Source organism: Ictalurus furcatus, chromosome 11, assembly GCF_023375685.1.
Source record: "Ictalurus furcatus strain D&B chromosome 11, Billie_1.0, whole genome shotgun sequence".
NCBI classification, from domain to species: domain Eukaryota; kingdom Metazoa; phylum Chordata; class Actinopteri; order Siluriformes; family Ictaluridae; genus Ictalurus; species Ictalurus furcatus.
Window position 1 is genome coordinate 8173979 of NC_071265.1, and position 21555 is coordinate 8195533.

Sequence of the window (21555 nt, forward strand, 5' to 3'; positions counted from 1 at the left end):
ATCCACAAATGCTGGTTAAAGCTCTATCATGCAAAAAATAAACCATATGAACATGATCCAGAAACACAGCCGTCTTCTCTGGGCCAACGCTCATTTAAAATTGACTGAGGCAAAGTGGAAAACTGTTCTGTGGTCAGACGAATCGAAATGTGAAATTCTTTTTGGAAACCATGGATGCCGCTTCCTCTAAACTAAAGAGGACTAAAGGGGAGAGGGACCACCTGGCTTTTTATCAGCGCTCAGTTCAAAAGCCTGCATCTCTGATGGTATGGGGGTGCATTAGTGCCTATGGAATGGGCAGCTTGCACATCTGGAAAGGCACCATCAATTCTGAAAGGTATATATAGGTTTTAGAGCTACATATTCTTCCTTCCAGATTCCATCCAATATTTACTTCTGAGAGATATTGCCTCTCTTATATACTCTTTTTATACCTAATCATGTTACAGACCTGTTGCCAATTAACCTAATTGTTCATCCAGCTGTTTCTTTTTAGTAACACTTTTCCAGCCTTTTGCTGCCCCCGTCCCAACTTTTTTTAAATGTGTTGCGGCCATCAAATTCAAAATTACCTTATTTTTTTCCCTTAAAATGTTACATTTCCTTTCCATTTTTATTCACATTTTACACAGTGTCCCAACTTTTTTGGAATTAGGGTTGTACAAAATTCCTGCTAATTCTGATCTGAAAGCCCTGACACAGCACTGATTGTGAATTAAAATTATAGGATTGTCAGGGTGATTCAGAGCAGCTCAGGCATATCAGATAATAAAGTATTCTTTTCTCCACTGACTTAAAAATACTACAAACTGTAGCGACAACATGAGATGTCTTAATATATATGTCACGAAAAATTGGCGAAATATAGGGTTACATAGATTACTTAGGCACTTGCGATAATGTGGATTACGGAGAGTGATTCTTGATGATCAGAAGGATAAATGTAAAATTGCATAGGACTTGTAGCTTTATATGTTAAAAATTTAATTCATTCTGACTCCATAGTCATCAAAGTTGTATTGACTGTTTGTGATCACTAGACAGTATTCTTTTATTTCTCTGCTTAATCCTCATTAGGGTCTTGGTGGATCTGGAGTCTATTTTGGGAAGCGAGAATACATCACGGATGGGAGGTCAGTCCATCACAGGGCCCCATGCGCATACACACACACACACACACACACACACACACACATACTGCCTCACTACAGCCCACATATCAGTATTCAAGTGAATAAACAGTATTGATGCAGTATTGATGAAGGGATCTAGAAGAGGACTTTCAAGAGTACACTCACATTTAATGGATGTACCCACTAATGTGCTTCATGTTGTCATTATTCTCCCCTAGTTTTACCATGATGTGTTTGGTGTCAGATTTGTCTCCCAGATTCTTTGATCATCTTAGCAGACTCAAGCCTGCTCTTATTTCTTAATGTAGCACATATCTGTAAAAACTAAGATCTAAGGTCAAAAAAGTATTATTTGCTAGAATTTGCTCCTAAAGGAGTTTTGTGGCTTCCTGTAAAAAAAAAAAAGAAAGAAAAAGAAAAAAGACATCTCCACATTTCACTGTAAGATAACTCACTTATGTACCAACATCCAGTGTAATTTTTACTTTAGGACATATGCATTTGCTTCATTTCCCTGCTTTTCTTCTTCTGAAGTCCACTGGCTACTAGAAGTGCTTCTGTATTCTCTATTTCTATAATTCTGTTTTTGCTAAAACAAAACAATATGCATCTCGGTGTTGAAACTGATGGGCTATTGTTAATGAGTACATGTGACCTGTTTGGGAGTTAGAAGCTGCACAACTTGGTGACAACTTGGTCCCCAGTTTGATCCTGGGATTGCGTTACTGTCTGTGTGGTGTTTCTCCCTGTATACACATGGGATTCCTCTAAGTTCTCTGGTTTCCTCTCACTTCACAAAAACATGTCGCTAGGTAAACTGGCTACACTGAATTGGACCTAGGTGTGTGTGTGTGTGTGTATGGTGCCATGCAGTGAATTGGCATCCAGGGTATATTTATTTCCCCAACACGCCCAGTATTAGGATAGGCACCCGGGAGAAGCTCTGGATCCAATGCAACCATGCCCATGTGGATTAATCTGACTAGTGTAAGTGGTAAGTCATTACACTTTTAAGGACTATTCAAGGTAGCTTCCCTGACCACATACTCAGAAATACATGAATTGTGTGTGTGTGTGTGTGTGTGTGTGTGTGTGTGTATATATATAGGTACAATCAAAAGTATTCAACCCCCATTGCAAATCAGGTTTATTGTCAAAATTTACAGACTTTCAGCTGTTTGCAATGAACAAATCAAACAAAAGAAAAGCAATTCAACATAACGAATGCTTCAAGTGATTCCCCCAAATTCTGAAAATGCAACTTATCACGATTTCTCCAGTATCAAAATTATTCAACCCCTGAATAGAATCCCTCACAACAGTACAAATATGCAAAACAGGTGTTGTCTCAAGCACACCTGATGCAACTAATCAAGGGCTTCATTAGTTTTACCAGGTGTGGTTGAGCTAGAACACATGAAATACTTGTACTTGCTAGGGACAGAAAATATATGAAATACCTGGACGGGGCAGAAAAAGGCAGCTATCAACGTCTGCAACTGCATTTCTGAGAAAACCCTGAAGTTACGGCAAAAGACCTGCAGCAAGACTTGGTGGCAACAGGCACTGAGGTTTCAGTGAGCACAGTATGGCGTGTGCTAAACACAGAACGTTTCCATGCCATAACTCCAATACGTACACCACTACTGACCCAAAAGCACAAGAAAAGCTGGCTCAAAATCATATAAATAAGCCACAGAAGTTTTGGGATTCTGTTCTGTGGAGCGGAGCGATAGATCAGCGGTATGTCTGGAGTAAGAAGAATGAAGAAAGAACACTCTGTCCACAGTCAAGCATGGTGGTGGCTCTGTGATGCTCTGGGGCTGATTTGCATCCTCTGGCACTGGAATCCTGCAGCGTGTGGAAGGCAAGATGGATTCATTGAAGTATCAGGAAATCCTAGGAGAAAACGTCATGCCATCCGTGAGGAAGCTGAAGCTTGGGCCTCATTGGATCTTCCAACAGGACAATGATCCCAAGCATACCTTGGTTGCAGAAGAAGTCCTGGAAGATTCTACAGGGCCATCACAGTCCGCTGACTTGAACCCCATAGAAAATCTCTGGTGGGATTTGAAGAAGGCAGTTGCAGCACACAAACCCAAGAATATTACTGAACTGGAGGCTTTTGCTAATGAGGAATGGGCTAAGATTCCTCAGGAATGTTGCCAGAAGCTATGCATCTCATTTGCAGCAGGTCATAACAGCAAAAGGGTGCTCTACTAAGTACTAAAGATGCTTGCCATGAAGGGGTTGAATAAATTTGAAACTGGGGAAATCATTATAAGTTGCATTTTCAGTTGAATTTGGGGAAACCACTATTTCAGTTGCTTTTGTTTGATTTGTTCATTGCAAACAGCTGAAAGTCTGTAAATTTCGACAATATTTATAAACCTGATTTACAATGGGGGTTGAGTAACTTTGAATGCTCTGGGGCAGTTTGTAGCTGAGTGTGAAGCAGCCAAGATGAGAGTCAGCACCTCCAAATATGAGGCCATGGTTCTCAGATGGAAAAGGGTGGGTTGTTCCCTACAGGTTCGAAATGAGACACTGCCTCAAGCAGAGGAGTTTAAGTATCTTGGGGTCTTGTTCATTAGTGAGGGTAGAGTGGAGCAGGAGCTTGACAGATAGATTGGTACAGTGTCAGCAGTTATGCAGATGTTGTACTTGTCCATTGTGGTGAACAGAAAGCTGAGCCAAAAGGCTAAGCTGTTGATTTACTGGTCAATCTATGTCCCAACCCTCACCTATGATCACGAGCTTTGAGTAGTGACCAAAAGAATGAGGTCATGGATACAGAGCTTCCTTAGTGGAAATGAGCTTCCTTCACAGGGTGGCTGGGCTCAGCCTTAGTGATAGGGTGAGAAGCTCAGACATTCGGGGAGATCAAAGTATAGTCGCTGCTCCAGTGCATGAAAAAGAGCCAGTTGAGATGGTTCGGGCATCTGTCTAGGATGCCTCCTGGATGCCTCCCTGGGGAGGTGTTTTGGGCATGTCCAACAGGGAGAAGACCCCGGGGCAGACCAAGGACTATGAAGATAATTAGAAGAGATAATATCTCTTCTGGCTATCTATCTGGCCTTGGTACACATTGGTATCCCCGTAGAGGAGATGTAGGAGGTGACTAGGGAGATAGAGGTCTGGGCATCTCTGTTTAGACTGTTGCCCCTGCGACCCTGACCCAGATAAGTTGAAGAAAATGGATGGATGGATGGACTTCCAATATTTAGAAAGTTAAATTAAAATGAAATTTACAATTTAAAATGCTTGCCAATTAAATGCGGTAGCTAAAAATAAAACCACATATAATGAATTTATATAGATTTATGAAATCATTGTGTAAGTAATGTGCATGCATCACCCAGATAATAATTAATAATTACGACAATAAACTCCAAAATGGATGGCTGTGAGGCTGCCTTTTGTGCTTCATGTCCAAACAGAACACAGCACTGACACTCCTACATTTTAGAATGACTATAGGGTGTAGGGTCTAGAGCAGTCATTTTCAAACTTTTTGTGGCTGGACACCCCTTTAACTGTAAAATATATCAGTATAGATTTATTTCATGAACATATAATACATGAAATACAATTTGTCACAGAAGGTGCCGTCGCACATCAGCAAAATTAGTCTGTAACAGATTTCCATCAGGGCTAAATTCATGTAGTGTAGTGTTTTTTAAGCTCAGGATAAAAACCTGAGAGACTGGACACTTAAGCAAAAAGACTCATGTTCTTTCTATTTGAGATAATTTCTGTTTAAGAGAAACTATAGATATTCGGATTATCATGTAAAAAAAAAATGACTGACTTTAGGTCCTACTCAGTTGTGCATTTTATAGTCATGTTTAGCTGATACTGGAGTTTATGAAGTCAATCATTCAAAGATATTTTTTTTTGTCTGTGATGCAGCACAGGATGTTCTGTGGACAAGTATGGTCAGAAGATGGGACATCTGTATTATCTTTATTATGGCTTGGAGTGAGAGACTGAGCTCTCTTTTGGAATAATATATTAAACAATTCACTGATATCAGGACTCTCTATTTTAACATTTAATCTCTGGAAATGTTCCATGACATTTGGAAAATTATTTTCTTCTATTTAATCACTATTTATAGTAATATATAGTCATATCTAACGCGTGTTTCTGATAGCTTATTGAAGATTGTCCACTAAAAGAACATGTCCTTTTGCAGGAGACATTTAGTTTATATTAAAATGGACAGGCATATCAGGGACGCTTAAACCAGCAGAAGTCAGGAAGGAATATATCTCTATATCTCTATTATAAAAGTGCATAAATATTGGAGTGTAGTGTTTAAGGTGGACAGTTGTATTTATTATATATTAAATAGCTGAATCTAACTATTTATATGTATGACTACTTTTAGCTGGGCCTTCCTATATCTTTATAATTTTTTTATTGCACTTCTATTTCTCATAATACATTTCATAATTGTTTGGAAATGGTGCACATTTGAAGAGGAAAGAGAAGATGTGTAGTTAAGAAAGAGATTAAGAGAGAATACAAACAAATGATAGCCAGGGTAATGGCTGAAATGGCTTCCTCTCTTTCTGTCTTTCCACATTATCTTGCTCGGGGTGGTGGTGGACCTAAAAACAGGAACACTGTGCGTGAGGGAATACACTCAAGATGTGATGCCTGTTCACTGAATACCATCATACACACATTCACACTGTTATTCATACCTAGGGGCAATTTAGAGTAGCCTACCAGCATGTTTTGGGAAATGGGAGGAAACCGGAGAAAGTGGAGGAAACCAATTTGAAAAAAAAGACGTTTTACTAGAGCACTTTTCAAAGTAGTTTTATTAAATCAATGATTCCAAAAATGGCAATTTCCCTGAGAAACATCTAATTGTATTAGATACACAAAATAAGCAAGACATTTAAGTGCATATTCGTGACGCACAATATATTGATTTCAATGTTTCACAACCCCCTCCAAAAATAGAAATAGGCACAATTCCACCAAAAACATCAACAGGAAAGCCTCCTTTAGATGAGCAAATCTCATTAATCCCACAGTTTAACATCAAATGTACAGCAATCTGTGTTCATTCTTAACTTTCTTTCACTTGTATGGCAATGGTACCATTACATATACAGCAGGCTATTTGATGTGTTTATAATATTTGTTTAGTCTCAGTGATCGCAATATGTACAGGTCAGGCAGTTATGTGTGGATTTGGTACAACAGGATGCTGTGATTGACATTACATTTCTCTTGTGAAGAAATAAGGCAATAAATGCAACTCTGGAATTATTGGATTTGGTAAAAGAAACTACCACTCTTCTCCTTTTCAGATAAGACATTATCATTTCCTAGAAACTGAATAAAAAGGTGGAAAATTTTAATTCAACGTTAACCACAATACATATTTTCCATTAATTATGTCCAGTGGTTGTTTCAAGGCACTATTCAAAGTATACTGTGTCTATGCAAGTGTATTTCCCATTAGTGCCAAAAAGCATAATCCAAAAAATAATGTACGATTTCAGCTCCTAAAAGTCCAACAATCAGCTAAAAGCTTACACATGGAGTGGAACGTTTAAGTCTCAGCATGTATCTTTAGTTTATTAACATGAATATCAGTATTCCTTGAATTCAAAATATGTTTCCTTGAATTCAAAATGTGGGTGAGTGTGTAGCCATTTGTTTTGAGCCTTGACTGATTGTGTCAGCGATACAGGGCCATACTGGGGCTCTGGTATAGGTACATATAGCCATCACAGAAGAGTCTCTTTGCCACACCATCCATTTCACGAGGTACCTGCTTAGCCAGCTCAGCTAGAGGCATAGTGAGGTAGCGTGCCACTTCTGGACATGCTTTAACCTCCGGAATGTTGAACCCATCAGTCTCACCTAAGAACAGGTTGTGGAAATTAGTAAAATTGTGTGCACACAAAAATATACATTCAAAAACATATAAAAATAAAAAGCTAAGACTAATGCAAAACTAAAATAATCAGACATCCCATGATGCATTTTCATTTATCATTTTTTGCACTCACCCACTCGGTCAGCCATGCTATCAAAAAAGATCCAGTCGGTGGTTTTTGGTCCATGTTTGACAAAGGAAACGTAGTGGCTGGTCTCTATGCACAGCACGGCAAACAGCTCCAGTTTTTCTCGTGGGGGTATGTATGCTACACTACCAGTGTTGCGTGAGTGAGAAAATCCTTCAGGGAAGTGCAGGGATGTGGGTTTATGAGACTGTCGGCTGGGGTGTAGGTGGACCTGAGCATGATATACAACAGGATCAAAAATTTTTTATTTGTAAAACAAACACTAGCCTTCAAGAAAAGCATTCTACATTTGAAAGGTAATATCTTTGCTAGTCATTTTTACTAGAGGTCGACCGATAGTGGATTTTACAGATACCGATAACTAAGTTGGGCAGCGCCTGCTGATAACCGATCAATCAACCGATAGTTTTTAAAATTGTTACTGATTGAAAACATAACACAAGTAAAATATTGCTGAACTTTATTACAAAAATAAACAGTACTGACTGTACCATGAAAATATACTGTACTACTTTTAAATGAATATATATTAACTATTAATAAATATTAAAGTAAATAAAAGATATACATCCAAACTGAACCAAAATGTAACACTCCAAATAACAAATAAAAATAGAGACATCCAAAATGAATAAATAATAATAAAAAAACACTTCGAATAACACAACAAAATTGTGACAACTGCCAAAACCGATTAATCGGTCGACCTCTAATTATTACAATTTGGAACAACAGTTTGGAAAATACAATATTATGGATGTTCATGCAGCGGAAATAAAAGTGTATAAACAGACCCACCTGAGCTGAACAGTTATTACAGAAAGCCTTTAGTCCTGTACTGCTGAAAACTGAATCTATGAAGCACTGGTTACACTCCACATGAGCCAACTGTCCACACACCACACACTGCTGAAGACCTAAAACACATACACACATGCGTAGCGATGTAACTGAATATGCATACATTGTTCGGAATGAGAATGAACACATAACACACTATAACGGCACTATAAGAATGTAGACACCGGACCATCATTATCCATATGTGGTTCTTTCCACATACAAAATTTTGCCAAAAACTTGGAAACTCACAATTGTATAGAATGTCTTTGTATGCTGTAGCATTACAACGATCCTTTATTTGAATGAAGAGACCCAAAACATGTTTCAGAATCACAAAACCCCTGTGCATGAAGTGAACTCCATGAAGACATGGTTTGCCAAGAACTTGAGTGGTCTACACAGAGCCCTGACCTCAACACCACTGAACACCTTTGGGATGAACTGGAACACTGACTGCACCCCAGGCCTCCTCACCTAACATCAGCTGAATGAGCACAAATCCCTACAGCCACGCTCCACAATCTAGTGGAAGGCCTTCCTAGAAGAGTGGGGGTTATTACAACAGCAAAGGGGGACTAAATCTGGAATGGGATGTTGAAAAAGCACACATGGGTGTGATGGTGAGGTGTCAACATGGCCAACATGTTCTAAACAGATATGAATATGAGGTGTACTACAATTCTTTTTAGAAAGCTTGCCGGAAAGGTTTACAGGCCATTTGGTTTAAAGTGAAATCACAGGATGCAACAACAAAGTCGCAAGCAAGGGAGGTTTATATTTCCTCGTGGGCATATTCAAGTGATCCGAATACAGATACAGATACAGACATTTAGAATGCTAAATAGTTAGAGATACAGATGGTGACTGTGTTACACTCATTGTATAAAGGCTACTAAAGTTAAGGTCACACAATCACCACTGTTTGGATTTGAATTTTGAGGCATTGTCAGCCTACCGTTGGATAGAAGAGCAGTGATATCTAGCTGTAGCGAGGGAATGATTTTGGGAAACATTTTAAACTGCTTCCCAGAGCGAGGCATTGTCAGGATCAGGCAAGAAGGCACCTGGAGTCATGGAAAGACACAAATAGAAGGTTAGAAGTAAGAAGTGAGTGTAAAACACAGTGTGTTCTGTGTAATTTCCTCTAATTTTCTCATGGGATCAATAAAGTGTTATCTTTTTATTGTAAAGGTGTAGAGTTTATGTTCTTCTGTTAAGTGCAAATGCATCTCTCATTCACTGAAATCAAAAGATGCTACATCTTGATTAGTAATTATTTTTTTTTATGAGCACTCCTGCTAAAACCTTCAATTCATCATAGATATCAGCTGCAATATACTGTACGCAACTCGGCCAACAGACTTCACAAATATCTTATAACAACTAGTTTCAGTAACTCGTTCCTTAATATTCAGAGCTCCTCTGAAGCTCTTTATGCACTGCACTGCTGTCATGTGATTGGCTGAGTGGATAACTGAATGATTCAGCAGGTGTACAGGTGTTACAAATAAAGTGGTCAGTGAGTGTGTATTTACTATTTTTCAGAAATTCATTTTTAATTCATTTTCAGGAAGTTGAATTCCAGCTGCCACCTGGTGATGCCATATTTTCTTCTTTCCTTTTTTATTTTTTCTTCATTCTCTTTATCTCTCACTCATCCTTTATTTCTCACTTTGTCTTATTTCTGTCTTTCATTTCCTTGTCTTTAATTTTTATTCCGGTCAACTTTCATACTTAATTTTTCCGTTCCACTCACATTTCCCTTTCTTTACTTCTTGTTCCTCATTTCCTTTATTCTTTTTTCTGTGTCCTCTTTATCTCTCTTTCTTGTTTGCTCTTTCTACTTTTCTTGCATTCTTTCTCTCATTCTCCCTCTCTCAATTTCTTCCTTCCTCTTCTCTCTCCCTACCTTTCTTACTTTCTCTCTTTTCCTTTCTTTTCAATTTCTAAACCTTTCCCTTTCTTACTTCCTTTTTCTTTCTTCTTTTATTCTTTTTCTCTGCTTCCTTCCATTTTGTCTTTCTGTTATTCTTGCATTCTCTTTCTCTCATTCTCCCTTTCTCAATTTATTTCTTTCTCTTCTCTCCCTCTCTCTCTTATCTCTTTTTTCTTACTTTCTCTCTTTTCCTTTTTATCAACTTCTTACTTCCTTTTTCCTTTCTTCTTTTATTCTTTTTCTCTGCTTCCTTCCATTCTGTCTTTCTGTTATTCTTGCATTCTCTCCCTTACATCTCCCTCTCTCCCTTCTTTCTTCCAGTTCCTCATTATTATTACTATTTTTACTTGTCTAGAAGTGCATACATGACAGTGCATTACCTGAGTGCATTTTGCAGTTGGTCTTTCATCACAAAACTCCTAGTTCTACAGAATGACAGTGTCCTGTGATCTACTTTACAATGGAAATGGAATAGGAGTGCGATAACAACCCAACCTCATGACTAACTCTGAAAGCTAAAAGCTAGGAAACCACCCATACTGCACATTTATTGGGTGTGGGGTTATTATTATTATAAAATGTCACATATACTCGCTCTTCGGCATTACCTGGTGATGACTCACTGAAATCAGGAGTTAGCCAACAGCCCCACCTACAGGGCAACGTCACTTTACGGTTTAAACAATGTACTAAACAAGAAAACATGTTACGGACTAGGATGTATGCACACTGCACCTACCTCTGATAGTTTGATGCTGTTGTTGTAGAAAGAATGCTCCAGCAGCTGCTGAACTGTCGGTAAAATCAGGCTGTGGTTGTAATCCATGAAGATTTGGTACAAGTAACTCGTCTGCTCCACCTCTGTTAAAAATTTAGGCTGATTACATGATTTCCTAAATAAAGACAGGGAGAAGAGAGTTTAATACAAAAAAAAGCATATAAATGGAATTTTAAAAAAATGCAGACATTTGATAATGTTCATTTACGAGTATAAAAATGTCTACATTTGTTCTTACAAATAAAATGCACATGTGCATATCAAAATTGACGTTCATTAAATGTGCACAGTCAACTTATCTGTGAAGGAAGTGATCATTAGTAATAAATATGAAATACTAATTGTAAAAAACAATGTGTGCATTTCACTGTTTTTTTTTTAATTCAGTGTTTTTCAACAGAAAAATATGTTAGATGTGACTAGTGATTAACATAATTGAATTCATTTGGAATAAGCCAGAATGATATTCAAAAAGCAGCAAATGTGTGATGACGTGTCTTTTTTAGAGGAACTGGAACGTGACAATAGCTAAAAATCCTACTGACTACGTTTACATGCACATCAAATTCCATTTAAGGTCTATATTCAGGTTGCAGCCCAATTCCGCATATGCTGTTTATATGCATACAGGCATCAGAATATTCCTGTATACATGGTTTTGTAAGTATATCTGAGTTGCCATTCCTAAATACCTAACCTAAGCATCTGTTAGCACCCACAATTCCTTGTGGACTGAGCTTGCGCATATATCTCCTTTCAGTGGATTTTCTTAATAAGGTGTTTAAAATTTCCGATTTAAACAGGCATATTCCAGGGGCGGGAATCAGAATATTGTCGGAATGGGGCAATCAGATTGCGCCGTTTACATGACTCGATACTAATTATTATTGCCAAATTGATTTATATGGAATTATTGCTGTGCATGTAAACGTAGTCTATGGTTTTAAGTTGGTTATGCCAAGTAGTTAGACAAATTGATCAGCAGTGTTTTGGGTATCACTATCTGTGGATAAGCCACTCAGTACATGTGTTTCAACCGGAATGCTGATTAAAACATCATAAAAAGCTAACAGGATGTCAGTGTTACTCTAAACCTTCGATATAACATTAAGGAAATTTAAAAAGACTAAAGACTAAGTAATGGATGTTCTAGGTAATTCCAGTAATGTCAAACTCCAGCTCTTAAACTTCTGCTCAGCCTACAAACATGGCCCCCTTGAACTCCAGCTCCCAGCATATACACTTACTGTCCTGTTCAGCTACCTGACTACTGAACACACACACCTGAATACCCCCCATTATTATTGAGATTCTGTTGATCTTGGTTTATTCTGGTCACCTGACCTTTTGCATGTTTTTTTTTAAATTGTTTTTTCATTAAAGGATATTTTTGCAGCTGCATCCACGTCTTTCGCATGACAATTCACTTAATTAGCAGATCCAAACCTATGATTATCTCCCACATGAAACCACTTCTGAGTCTGTTATGTTTACTGCTACATACTTAATAAATAAATAAATAAATAAATAAATAAATAAACAAATGTAAAAAAAAAAAAGCAGATTTGTGTAAATTTTGTTTTGATAAATCCTACACATCAGATTGGAAATGTTGTGCATATTCCACTTCTGAATCATAAGGGACATGGTGTCTTACTTACAGCTTCAGTAGTGGCTCCAGTGACAGAATGTCTTGCATGATGAGATTAAGAAACTCTTCTGGATCTGAGTGTAGAAAAAAGGCACACCTAATAATTAATATATTGCTGACTCTTAATGCAGCTCTATTTGTTTTTATGATAAAACTGGAACCAGAAATACACTAATCTGTATTGATTCATTTGGCTGTATGTCATTTGTAACTTGCAACTGCAGAATTATTATAACGCATTTCAAAATACTGTTATATGTGACTGTCTTGCAACTACTGTCCGAGCTGCTGTTATAGAAAATAAATCGACACCTTCAGACTAATCAGACTGAAGAATTTAATATCTTTGTTGTAAAACCTGCCTAAAATGTTAAATCACACAAAAACATTACTTTACAACATTATTGTATGTTATTCTATAGAATCCTACAGTGCCCTACACTAATATTGGCACCCTTGGTAAATATGAGCAAGGAAGGCTGTGAAAAATTCTTTATAGACCCTTTTGATCTTTTGTTTAAAAAAAAAATAAAAATCACAAAAATACTCTGCTCTCATGGATATCGAACAATTGCAAACAAAACAAAGGTTTATATATATAAAAAAAATCTGTTAAATATAGGTGTGCAACAATTATTGGCACCCTTTGAGTCAATACTTTGTGCTACCTCCCTTTGCCAAGACAGCAGCTCTGAGTCTTCTCCTATAATGCCTGATGAGCTTGGAGAATACATGGTAAGGGATCTGATTCCTCCATACAGAATCTCTCCAGATCCTTTAAATTTCAAGATCCACGCTGGTGGACTCTCCTCTTCAGTTCAGCCCACAGGTTTTCTATGGGTTTCAAGTCAGGGGACTGGGATGGCCATGGCAGGACCTTGATTTTGTGGTCAGTAAACCATTTTTGGGTTTTGATGTATGTTTTGGATCACTGTCCTGCTGGAAGATCCAACCACGGCCCATTTTAAGCTTTCTGGCAGAGGCAGTCAGGTTTTCAGTTAATATCTGTTTATTTGATCGAGTTGATGATAATAATGATAGAGTCTTTATTGGTCACAGCAATGGGAAATTCTTTTCTTTGCATACTCCAGCATGCCAGGAAGTTGGGGTTAGAGCGCAGGGTCAGCCATGATACAGTGCCCCTGAAGCAGAGAGGGTTAAGGGCCTTGCTCAAGGGCCCAACAGTGGCAGCTTGGCAGCGCCAGGGCTTGAACCCCTGACCTTCCGATCAGTAACCCAGAGCCAGGCAGTGCTGTATCCTAACAAAATGTCCAGGTCCTCTGGCAGGGAAACAGCCCCAAAACATTAAAGAGCCACCAACATATTTAACTGTGGGCATGAGGTACTTTTCCATATGGCTACCTATATTTTGGTTTCATCTGACCATAGAACCCGATCCCATTTGAAGTTCCAGTAGTGTCTGGCAAAGTGAAGACACTTGGGTTTGGTTTTGGATGAGAGTAGAGGCTTTTTTTACTTGAAACCCTTCCAAACAACTTGTGGTGATGTAGGTGACTTCGGATTGTAGTTTTGGAGACTTTCTGACCCCAAGACACAACGAACTTCTGCAATTCTCCAGCTGTGATCCTTGGAGATTTTTTGGCCACTCGAACTGTCCTCTTCACAGTGTGTTGAGACGATATAGACACATGTCCAATTCCAGGTTGATTCATAACATTTCCAGTTGACTGGAACTTCTTAATTATTGCCCTGATGGTGGAAATGGGCATTTTCAATGCTTGTGCTATTTTCTTATAGCCACTTCCCATTGTGTGAAGCTCAACAACCTTTTGCTGCATGTAACAGTTATAATTCCTTGGTCTTACCCATTGTTATGAATGACTAAGGGAATTTGACCTATGTGTTACCTCATATTTATACCCCTGTGAAACCGGAAGTCATGGTTTGAACAAATTCCTGTCCCTAGTCACCCAGATATACTAACAAAAATGTAAAATATCAATGGGAATATACTTCAAATATATTTTCCTCATATGAATTCATAGGGGTACCAATACTTGTTGCACACCTGTGTTTAACAAATATTTTTTTTTGGATAAACCTGTCTTTTGCAATTGTTTGATATCCATGAGAGCAGAATATTTTTGTGAATCGTTTTTTGAACTAAATAAGATTAAAAAATAAAGACAATTTTTCACAGCGGCCTTTGTTCATATTTGCCAAGGGTGCCAATATTAGTGGGGGGCACTGTATATGCTGTATTTTCTTATATTATATATTATATATATATATATATATATATATATATATATATATATATATATATATATATATATGTAATCCTACTGAAACATGTAAAGTGAAAACCTTTCTCATCCGTGGTGTAGCTAGGACAGTGACCTCGCTCCTTCACCTGCTTCCGAAGCTTCATCACATTCTGCGCAGGGACAAAACCCTTGCTACACACACACACACACACACACACACAGATACAAACTTGAGATATCCCGGGGGGGGGGGGGGCTTTCAGCACATCCAGAGTCATGAAGAGGAGAATATTTTATTGTAATGAAGAGCATGAACTCATTAAGAAGATATCTGTATCCATTTAGTGCTCCAAATATTTGCATGATACACACCCTTACATTGTGGTGTAGGCCTAAATATTAGTGCGCTTCATATTCGTATCTGTATCCATTTAGAACGCATTATCTGTTCTGAATAATATATGCATTAGTATTCCATTACATCCCACAAATGACTTTTAAAAAAAGTGCTGTTTCTTTAATGTGGTATCAAGTCTACCTGCGCAGAGGACACACAATGTCCCTTAGAAGAGTTTTCTGGATGAGTTCATCATTCGGTTTAGTCTTTTTAAACAGAAGAGAGTCCAGTATTGATGAGCAGGAAAACAAACTAGAACAAAAATAAGATTAGTAAAGACAATCGTATAGTGTGGTAAGTTAAAAATTAAAAGAAAGAATTCACCCAGTGTATGATGCAATATTATGCAATCTTAACTTAGTGTGCATGCTTATAGTCTGGTGCACAGACACTACAATGACATCTACAGATGCATCCCAAATCAGAATATCGTGGAAAAGTTCATTTTTTCCGTAATTTAATTCAAAAAGTGGAACTTTCATATATTCTAGATTCATTACACATAAAGTGAAATATTTTTTGTTTTAGTCTTGATTTTACTTTATTGTAATATTTTGAGATACTGGATTTTTGATTTCCATGAGCTGTAAGCCGTAATCATCGAGATTAAAACAAAAAAAAGGCTTGAAATATTTCACTCCGTATGTAATGAATCTAAAATATATGAAAGTTCCACTTTTTGAATTAAATTACAGAAAAAATGAACTTTTCCACGATATTCTAATTTGAGATGCACCTGTATACAGCATGAAGTGTTCATATTTATTTATATTTTTCTATATCTATATCTAACCCTAACCTGAACATGGTATATCCTGAAAAGGCCGGTGTGTGTGCAGGTTTTCCGTCCAACCAAGCAGAATCCACACTGGAGTCTATTGAAAGCCAAAATCAATTGATTAAACAGGTGGAATCAGGTGTGCCTCCTGCTTGATTGGACTGTAAACCTCCCACAACGACCCTTTTGTGGATAAGATCAGATTAGATCTTACACCCCTGATCTAACTTTTAAGCAGGTCCAAACCTAAAGAGGGCAGCATCCATGTAACAGGAGTTACAGTGGCCCTGGATCCCCTTCATCTGGCCAGTCAGAACAGTCATCACGTCCTCAGACCTCAGGGGTGGGACAGCCGATATATCCTGTTCATCATGCCCTATAAACACACCCACATACAAAAAAAAATATATATATATTTATTATATATAGTCATAAGCAGCACTGCCATGAATCAGTGAGAGATATTCCATACCAAAGTGTCCATTTACTGCAGTTTTGCCCAGGAAACGATCACCAAGCTGACAAGAAGAGACTTTCACGAAGAGGCCGTGTTTAGGTGGGCATGTGAAATACCGAACATCTCTGAATGTCCCGTCACTCACTCCACATGCATCTTTCTGTAGAAGAAAATAATGATTTCATTAAAAAAAAAGGTCAAAGTGCATTTAGCAAGGGTGCATGTTTTCTATTTATAGTAGTGGTGATCGTGTTTTTCCTCATGTCTATGTCATGGTAATAAACACAAATGTTACACACAGCACAAAGGCTGAACTGAGTCAAGGGGACTCCCCAAAAGGAAACATTTCAGAGTTACCAGAAGGTGTCAGTATTAATGAGTACCAGTTCCAGGCCAGCCATTCTGCTAGGCATATTTGGAAGAGAGCCAATCCAACGCACTGTTGCAAAGGCAGGGCTTTTAGCCAGATGAACCTCCACAGTGGACCCCACTTTTATATCCATATCAGCACCTGGATCCTTATCCATATCAGGACTTTCAGAAATGACCATCATTTCTGGTTTACCTAAAAAGAAAACATTAAAACCATAAATAAATACATTTATAAGACAACTCATTTATATTCATATCTATACTACATGCCTCTTAATTTTAATACATGCATTGAAATAGCAGATGCTTTTACACAATTGTAGCAACTATCTACAAAATTAAATTCATTTTAGAACTGGTTTAATTTGAAACAAATGGGATGGATTAATACAAAAAAAAAAACCCAAACATTTTTACATAAAATCAATTCATAAGGTAGCTACATACATTTGTGCCACTCATCTGTATTTAAAGCTTCCTCTTTAATAACGCATTGCCATGGAATTTGCCTCTCTCCTCCAACCTTTCCATTTTCATCTATGTCCTGCAAAGAGACAAGTCATCTCTGATTCCTAATTCCAGAAGTGAAATGATTTATTTATCATATAGTGGTTATGAAGGAGTTCTAGAGAAGAATAAACATGATGTTATGTAAGGAATAAAACATTTATAGTTGTTTAACATTGTGGAATGTCTATATAACAGCTATAAACTCTCGCTCTTTTACCAGTCTCTTATTTTAGTCTCGCTTTCAACTAATAATACAAAAAAGTCACATTATTGAGAAACCACAAAACCGTCTGTCTTAAAGACTTTTCAGTGTTGGAAGAATTAAAGTAACAGCTTTATCTATGACTGTTAAAAGCACTCACAGTGGAGACTTCTTCCATTAGAGGACGACCGATCGATCGGTTTTACCAATTAATTGGCACCGGTAACCAGTTGCTGGAACTACTGTTTAATCGGCAAAAATCCACACCGATAGTTTTTTCTCGGTTGTGTCCATTGCTGGAACAGCTGTGAAGGGTCTGCTGTCATTATACAGTACGAAAGTGGCCTCTAGAGGCGAAAAAATAACTGTCACTGAAAAAAGTTATTTGAAGTGTTTTTTTTAATTTATATTGGATGTCTCTATTTTTTTATTTGTTATTTGGAGTGTTACTTTTTGGTTCAGTTTGGATGTATATCTTTTATTTACTTTAATATTTATTAATAGTTAATACTGTATATATGAATTTATATGTTTTCCATTTTAAAAAGTACAGTACATTTTCATGGTACAGTCAGTACTGTTTATTTTTGTAATAAAGTTTAGCAGTATTTTACTTTGAGTGTAAGCTTTTCATTCAGTATATTTTAAAAACAGTCAGTTGATTAATTGGTTATCAGAGCCAGATCACCCTGCTGTTCTCCCCTGGTTTCCCACTGATGCTAAGCAGGGTTGAGCCTAGCCAGCACCTGGATGGAAGACCTCCTGGGGAAGACTAAGGTTGCTGCTGGAAGTGGTATTAGTGAGGCCAGCAGGTGGCGCTCACCCAGTGGTCTATGTGGGTCGTAATACCCCAGTAGAGTGAAGGGGACACTATACTGTAAAAACAGCACAGTCTTTCGGATGAGACATTAAACTGAGGTCCAGACTCTCTGTGGTCATTAAAAATTCCAGTGTGTATATATATTTTGCTTGTATTTCCTCATTTATAAGTCACTTCGTATAAAATCGTCTGCTAAATGAATAAATGTAAATGTAAATATATAACCCCGGTGTCCTGGTGAAATTCCCATCTCTGTATTGGCTACATCACTCTCTCCTCTCCACTAATAGCTGGTGTGTGGTGGGCATTCTGGCGCACTATGGCTGACCTCGCATCATCCAGGTGGATGCTACACACTAGTGGTGGTTGAGATCCCCCCATATAATGTAAAGCGCTTTGAGTGAATAGAAAAGTGCTATATAAATATAAGTAATTAATTATTGGGTACTGCCCAACTTAGTTGTCAATATCGGTAAAATGCACTATCGGTCGAACTCTACCTTCCATTAACTCCATACAAATGTCTCATCATATAAAACTTCACCATATCAACAACCTTTTTTAAATTTTTATTTATATGGAACAAATGCCATACCAGCCGGTGTAAGCTGTTACTATAAAAATCATAATGCATTAAAATTAGCACATTTAATATAAACCTTAGAACTCCGTAACTACTGAACGAGCTACTGTTATATCCACACCTTCTGACCAATCAGAACTGAGAGTTTAACAGAACTGTATAATAACAACATACCGTTGAAATCAAAATCATGCCATCTTTCAGAATATTCAGGACCATCCCATGCTGACAGCCGCTTTCATCATCAAGAATGTAGGTTACGCGATCTCCAACAGAGAGTGGCTCTGGGATGTCAAGCATTGGCGCTGACGGTTTGGGATGCTGTGGTCTGATTCTGGTGAAAGGGACAAAAACGCCACAACCTTTCTGACATTTAAAGAAGGTTTGGTATCTGAAGGTTCCATCAGTGTAGCCTTTGCCCTTATCTTCTCCCTGAGAAGTGAATCAAAATACTTTAGTGAATCTTGTTTTGCTCACTTATAAAGACAAAACTAACTACTACTCACCTGCAGTTCAACTCCAAAAAATACTCCTACAATAGGATCCAGTACTGACGCAGAGAGCGGGCCGATGTATCTAACTACACCTTTAAGCCACTCGCCGTTTTGCTCCACTGTGACTTCTGACCCTACAGTCAATTCGGAGGCTTGCTCCAAAAGCTCAGGCTTTGCAATTTCCTTCAGTCTCTCTTCACAATTATCAAGTGCCAAGAGAAATCCGGAATTCTGCCGTGTCAGTGGGTGCAGAAAATTAAATGGGAAATCATAACTCAGTCTGTTTTCTATAAATGTGACTGGTACGATGTCCTTTGGAAGTTTTCGAGTTGAATTTTGATTCTCCTTTTTGAAGCAAATACTTCCTAGTCTGAGCAAGCTGTATGGGGGTTTTTCAGTGATGATGAAGTAAGTCTTATCATCTCGGGAGGCCATTGCTGATAAGAGATGCCTGCAAATGTGAAATGAAAAAAAAAAAAAAAAAAATTAAAGTGCACAGGACAAAATGAATTACAATCCAGGTAACAATACCAATCTGGGTAACTCGGTCAGATTTTTGGATAAATATGTGCATTTATAACATGTCTTCTCTTAAACTGTAGCAATAAAAACATTCAAACTCAACAGAAAAGATGTTTAATTCACGGTTTTTATCTGAATCTTTCTTTGAAGGCTTTACACTCCCCTGCTGAAAAAATAAAAGTAACCCTCATAGTAATGGTTTTAATGGTTATAATGGAAATTGTATTAGTTTTAATGGAAACTGAAATGGTCCCTGTGGGTCTCCATCCATCCATCCATCCATCCATCTTCTATACCGCTTATCCTTCAGGGTCACGGGGAAACCTGGAGCCTATCGAAGGGAGCATCGGGCACAAGGCGGGGTACACCCTGGACAGGGTGCCAATCCATCGCAGTGCACAATCACTTACACATTCACACACCCATTCACACTTTGGACATGCCAATCAGCCTACCATGCATGTCTTTGGACTGGGGGAGGAAACCGGAGCACCCGTAGGAAACCCAGGGAGAACATGCAAACTCCTCATACACAGGGCCACGGTGGGAATCGAACCCCCGACCCTGGAGGTGTGAGGCAAACATCCTAACCACTAAACCCTGTGGGTCTCTACTAGTCATTTGTTGCCTCCTAGTGGTGGCATGTTATCTCAAGTGGATACCATTAATGACCAATAATGGTAATGGTTTTAATGGTTAGTTAATGGTTTGTAATGATATTTGTAGTGGAAACCATTAGACTTTCTGTGATGGTTTCTATTGTTTGTTTTTTTTCAGCATGGTCCGCCCACTTCACAATCAAATTCATGTCACATATCCCTGAAAAGCTATTAGAGTTATAATAATAACATAAATTCTATTTTTTTTTCACATAACATCACATGGTACAGAGTGTCTTTACAGTGAAATAAACAATTAAATTCTACAAATAACAAAAGACTAGATCTTTTAGTTTCATTAAGCATGCATATTTATGCATATTTAATTAGACGACGCCTCTTTTGCATAAGGGCATGTAAATTCTTCTCCCCCCCTCCCCCTTTTGTGTGTGTGTTTGTGTGTATGGGGGATGGGGGGTTGGACAGGAGGGTGTAAAGTTCCACCACAAAACATGCTTCTAAGACTTTCAGCAATCAACTGGCAAAGATGAACTCCGATAGCTGATGTTTTAAAGGATTACCACTTATTATTCACAAGTTTTAAGTGATGATTGCACTGACATGTTCTATTTTCTGCCCGTTTCCTCTTTCTGATCAGTATGAAAGTGAAAACATTTAAAAACCAAATCAGTCACCTGTGGCAAAAACACATGATAAAACACATCAGTGAAGACACATTTGACAATAATGATTAGATAAGAAAACTAAAATGTGGGACTTTACCTGTTTTATGTGTTTATCTCCAGATTTCACCTCGTTTACTTTCGATTTATTCAATCCGTAGGTGTCTTCTGAGTTTAATACAGTCTCATTATGTCCGCATTTCAGAAACCAGTAGCAGAAATCCAAGATCCATAAACACTGTTTTTCAGTTTTCTGAGATTCCTACTTGCTGTAATCACTCCAGCAACAACTTTCACAAGTTTGTGTTTGTGTCATCTGTCACTTCTGTATTTGTTCGTGTTCGACGCATCAACATTGGATATATATACCATTTCCCGCACCATAGCAGTGAATGAGCTTACTATAGATCATATATGCGACGCGAGCTGCGGGTGACGCAGTTATTTTTGAACATCTGATTGGACAGCTCACTTTGAACGTCAACCACATACGGAACCGTCGCCGTTTAATGACGA

General features: G+C 38.0%; 1 protein-coding gene across 1 annotated transcript; it reads right to left on the bottom strand.

Annotated features, from left to right (window-relative positions):
* Positions 1–5947: 5947 nt before the first annotated feature.
* Positions 5948–21527, bottom strand: cyldl (cylindromatosis (turban tumor syndrome), like). Its single transcript, XM_053635734.1, has 15 exons — positions 21140–21527; positions 19248–19686; positions 18916–19173; positions 17074–17170; positions 16638–16819; positions 16270–16414; positions 16044–16173; positions 15161–15271; positions 14723–14814; positions 12405–12468; positions 10705–10858; positions 8985–9093; positions 7985–8103; positions 7172–7397; positions 5948–7022 (listed from the first exon to the last, which is right to left on the bottom strand). The coding sequence occupies exons 2-15, from the start codon at positions 19668–19670 to the stop codon at positions 6838–6840; spliced, it is 2295 nt and encodes a 764-aa protein (XP_053491709.1). The 5' UTR covers positions 19671–19686; positions 21140–21527; the 3' UTR covers positions 5948–6837.
* Between the last annotated feature and the right edge of the window lie 28 nt (positions 21528–21555).

Coding starts and splice junctions, on each gene's coding strand:
- cyldl (XM_053635734.1), bottom strand. CDS start 19,670: ATGGCCTCCCGAGATGATAAGACTTACTTCATCATCACTGAAAAACCC. Junction 12,469..14,722: donor CTACACCACGGATGAGAAAG/GTTTTCACTTTA, acceptor TTCTACACTCAG/ATCCAGAAGAGTTTCTTAAT. Junction 10,859..12,404: donor CTGGAGCCACTACTGAAGCT/GTAAGTAAGACA, acceptor GTCTTTATTTAG/GAAATCATGTAATCAGCCTA.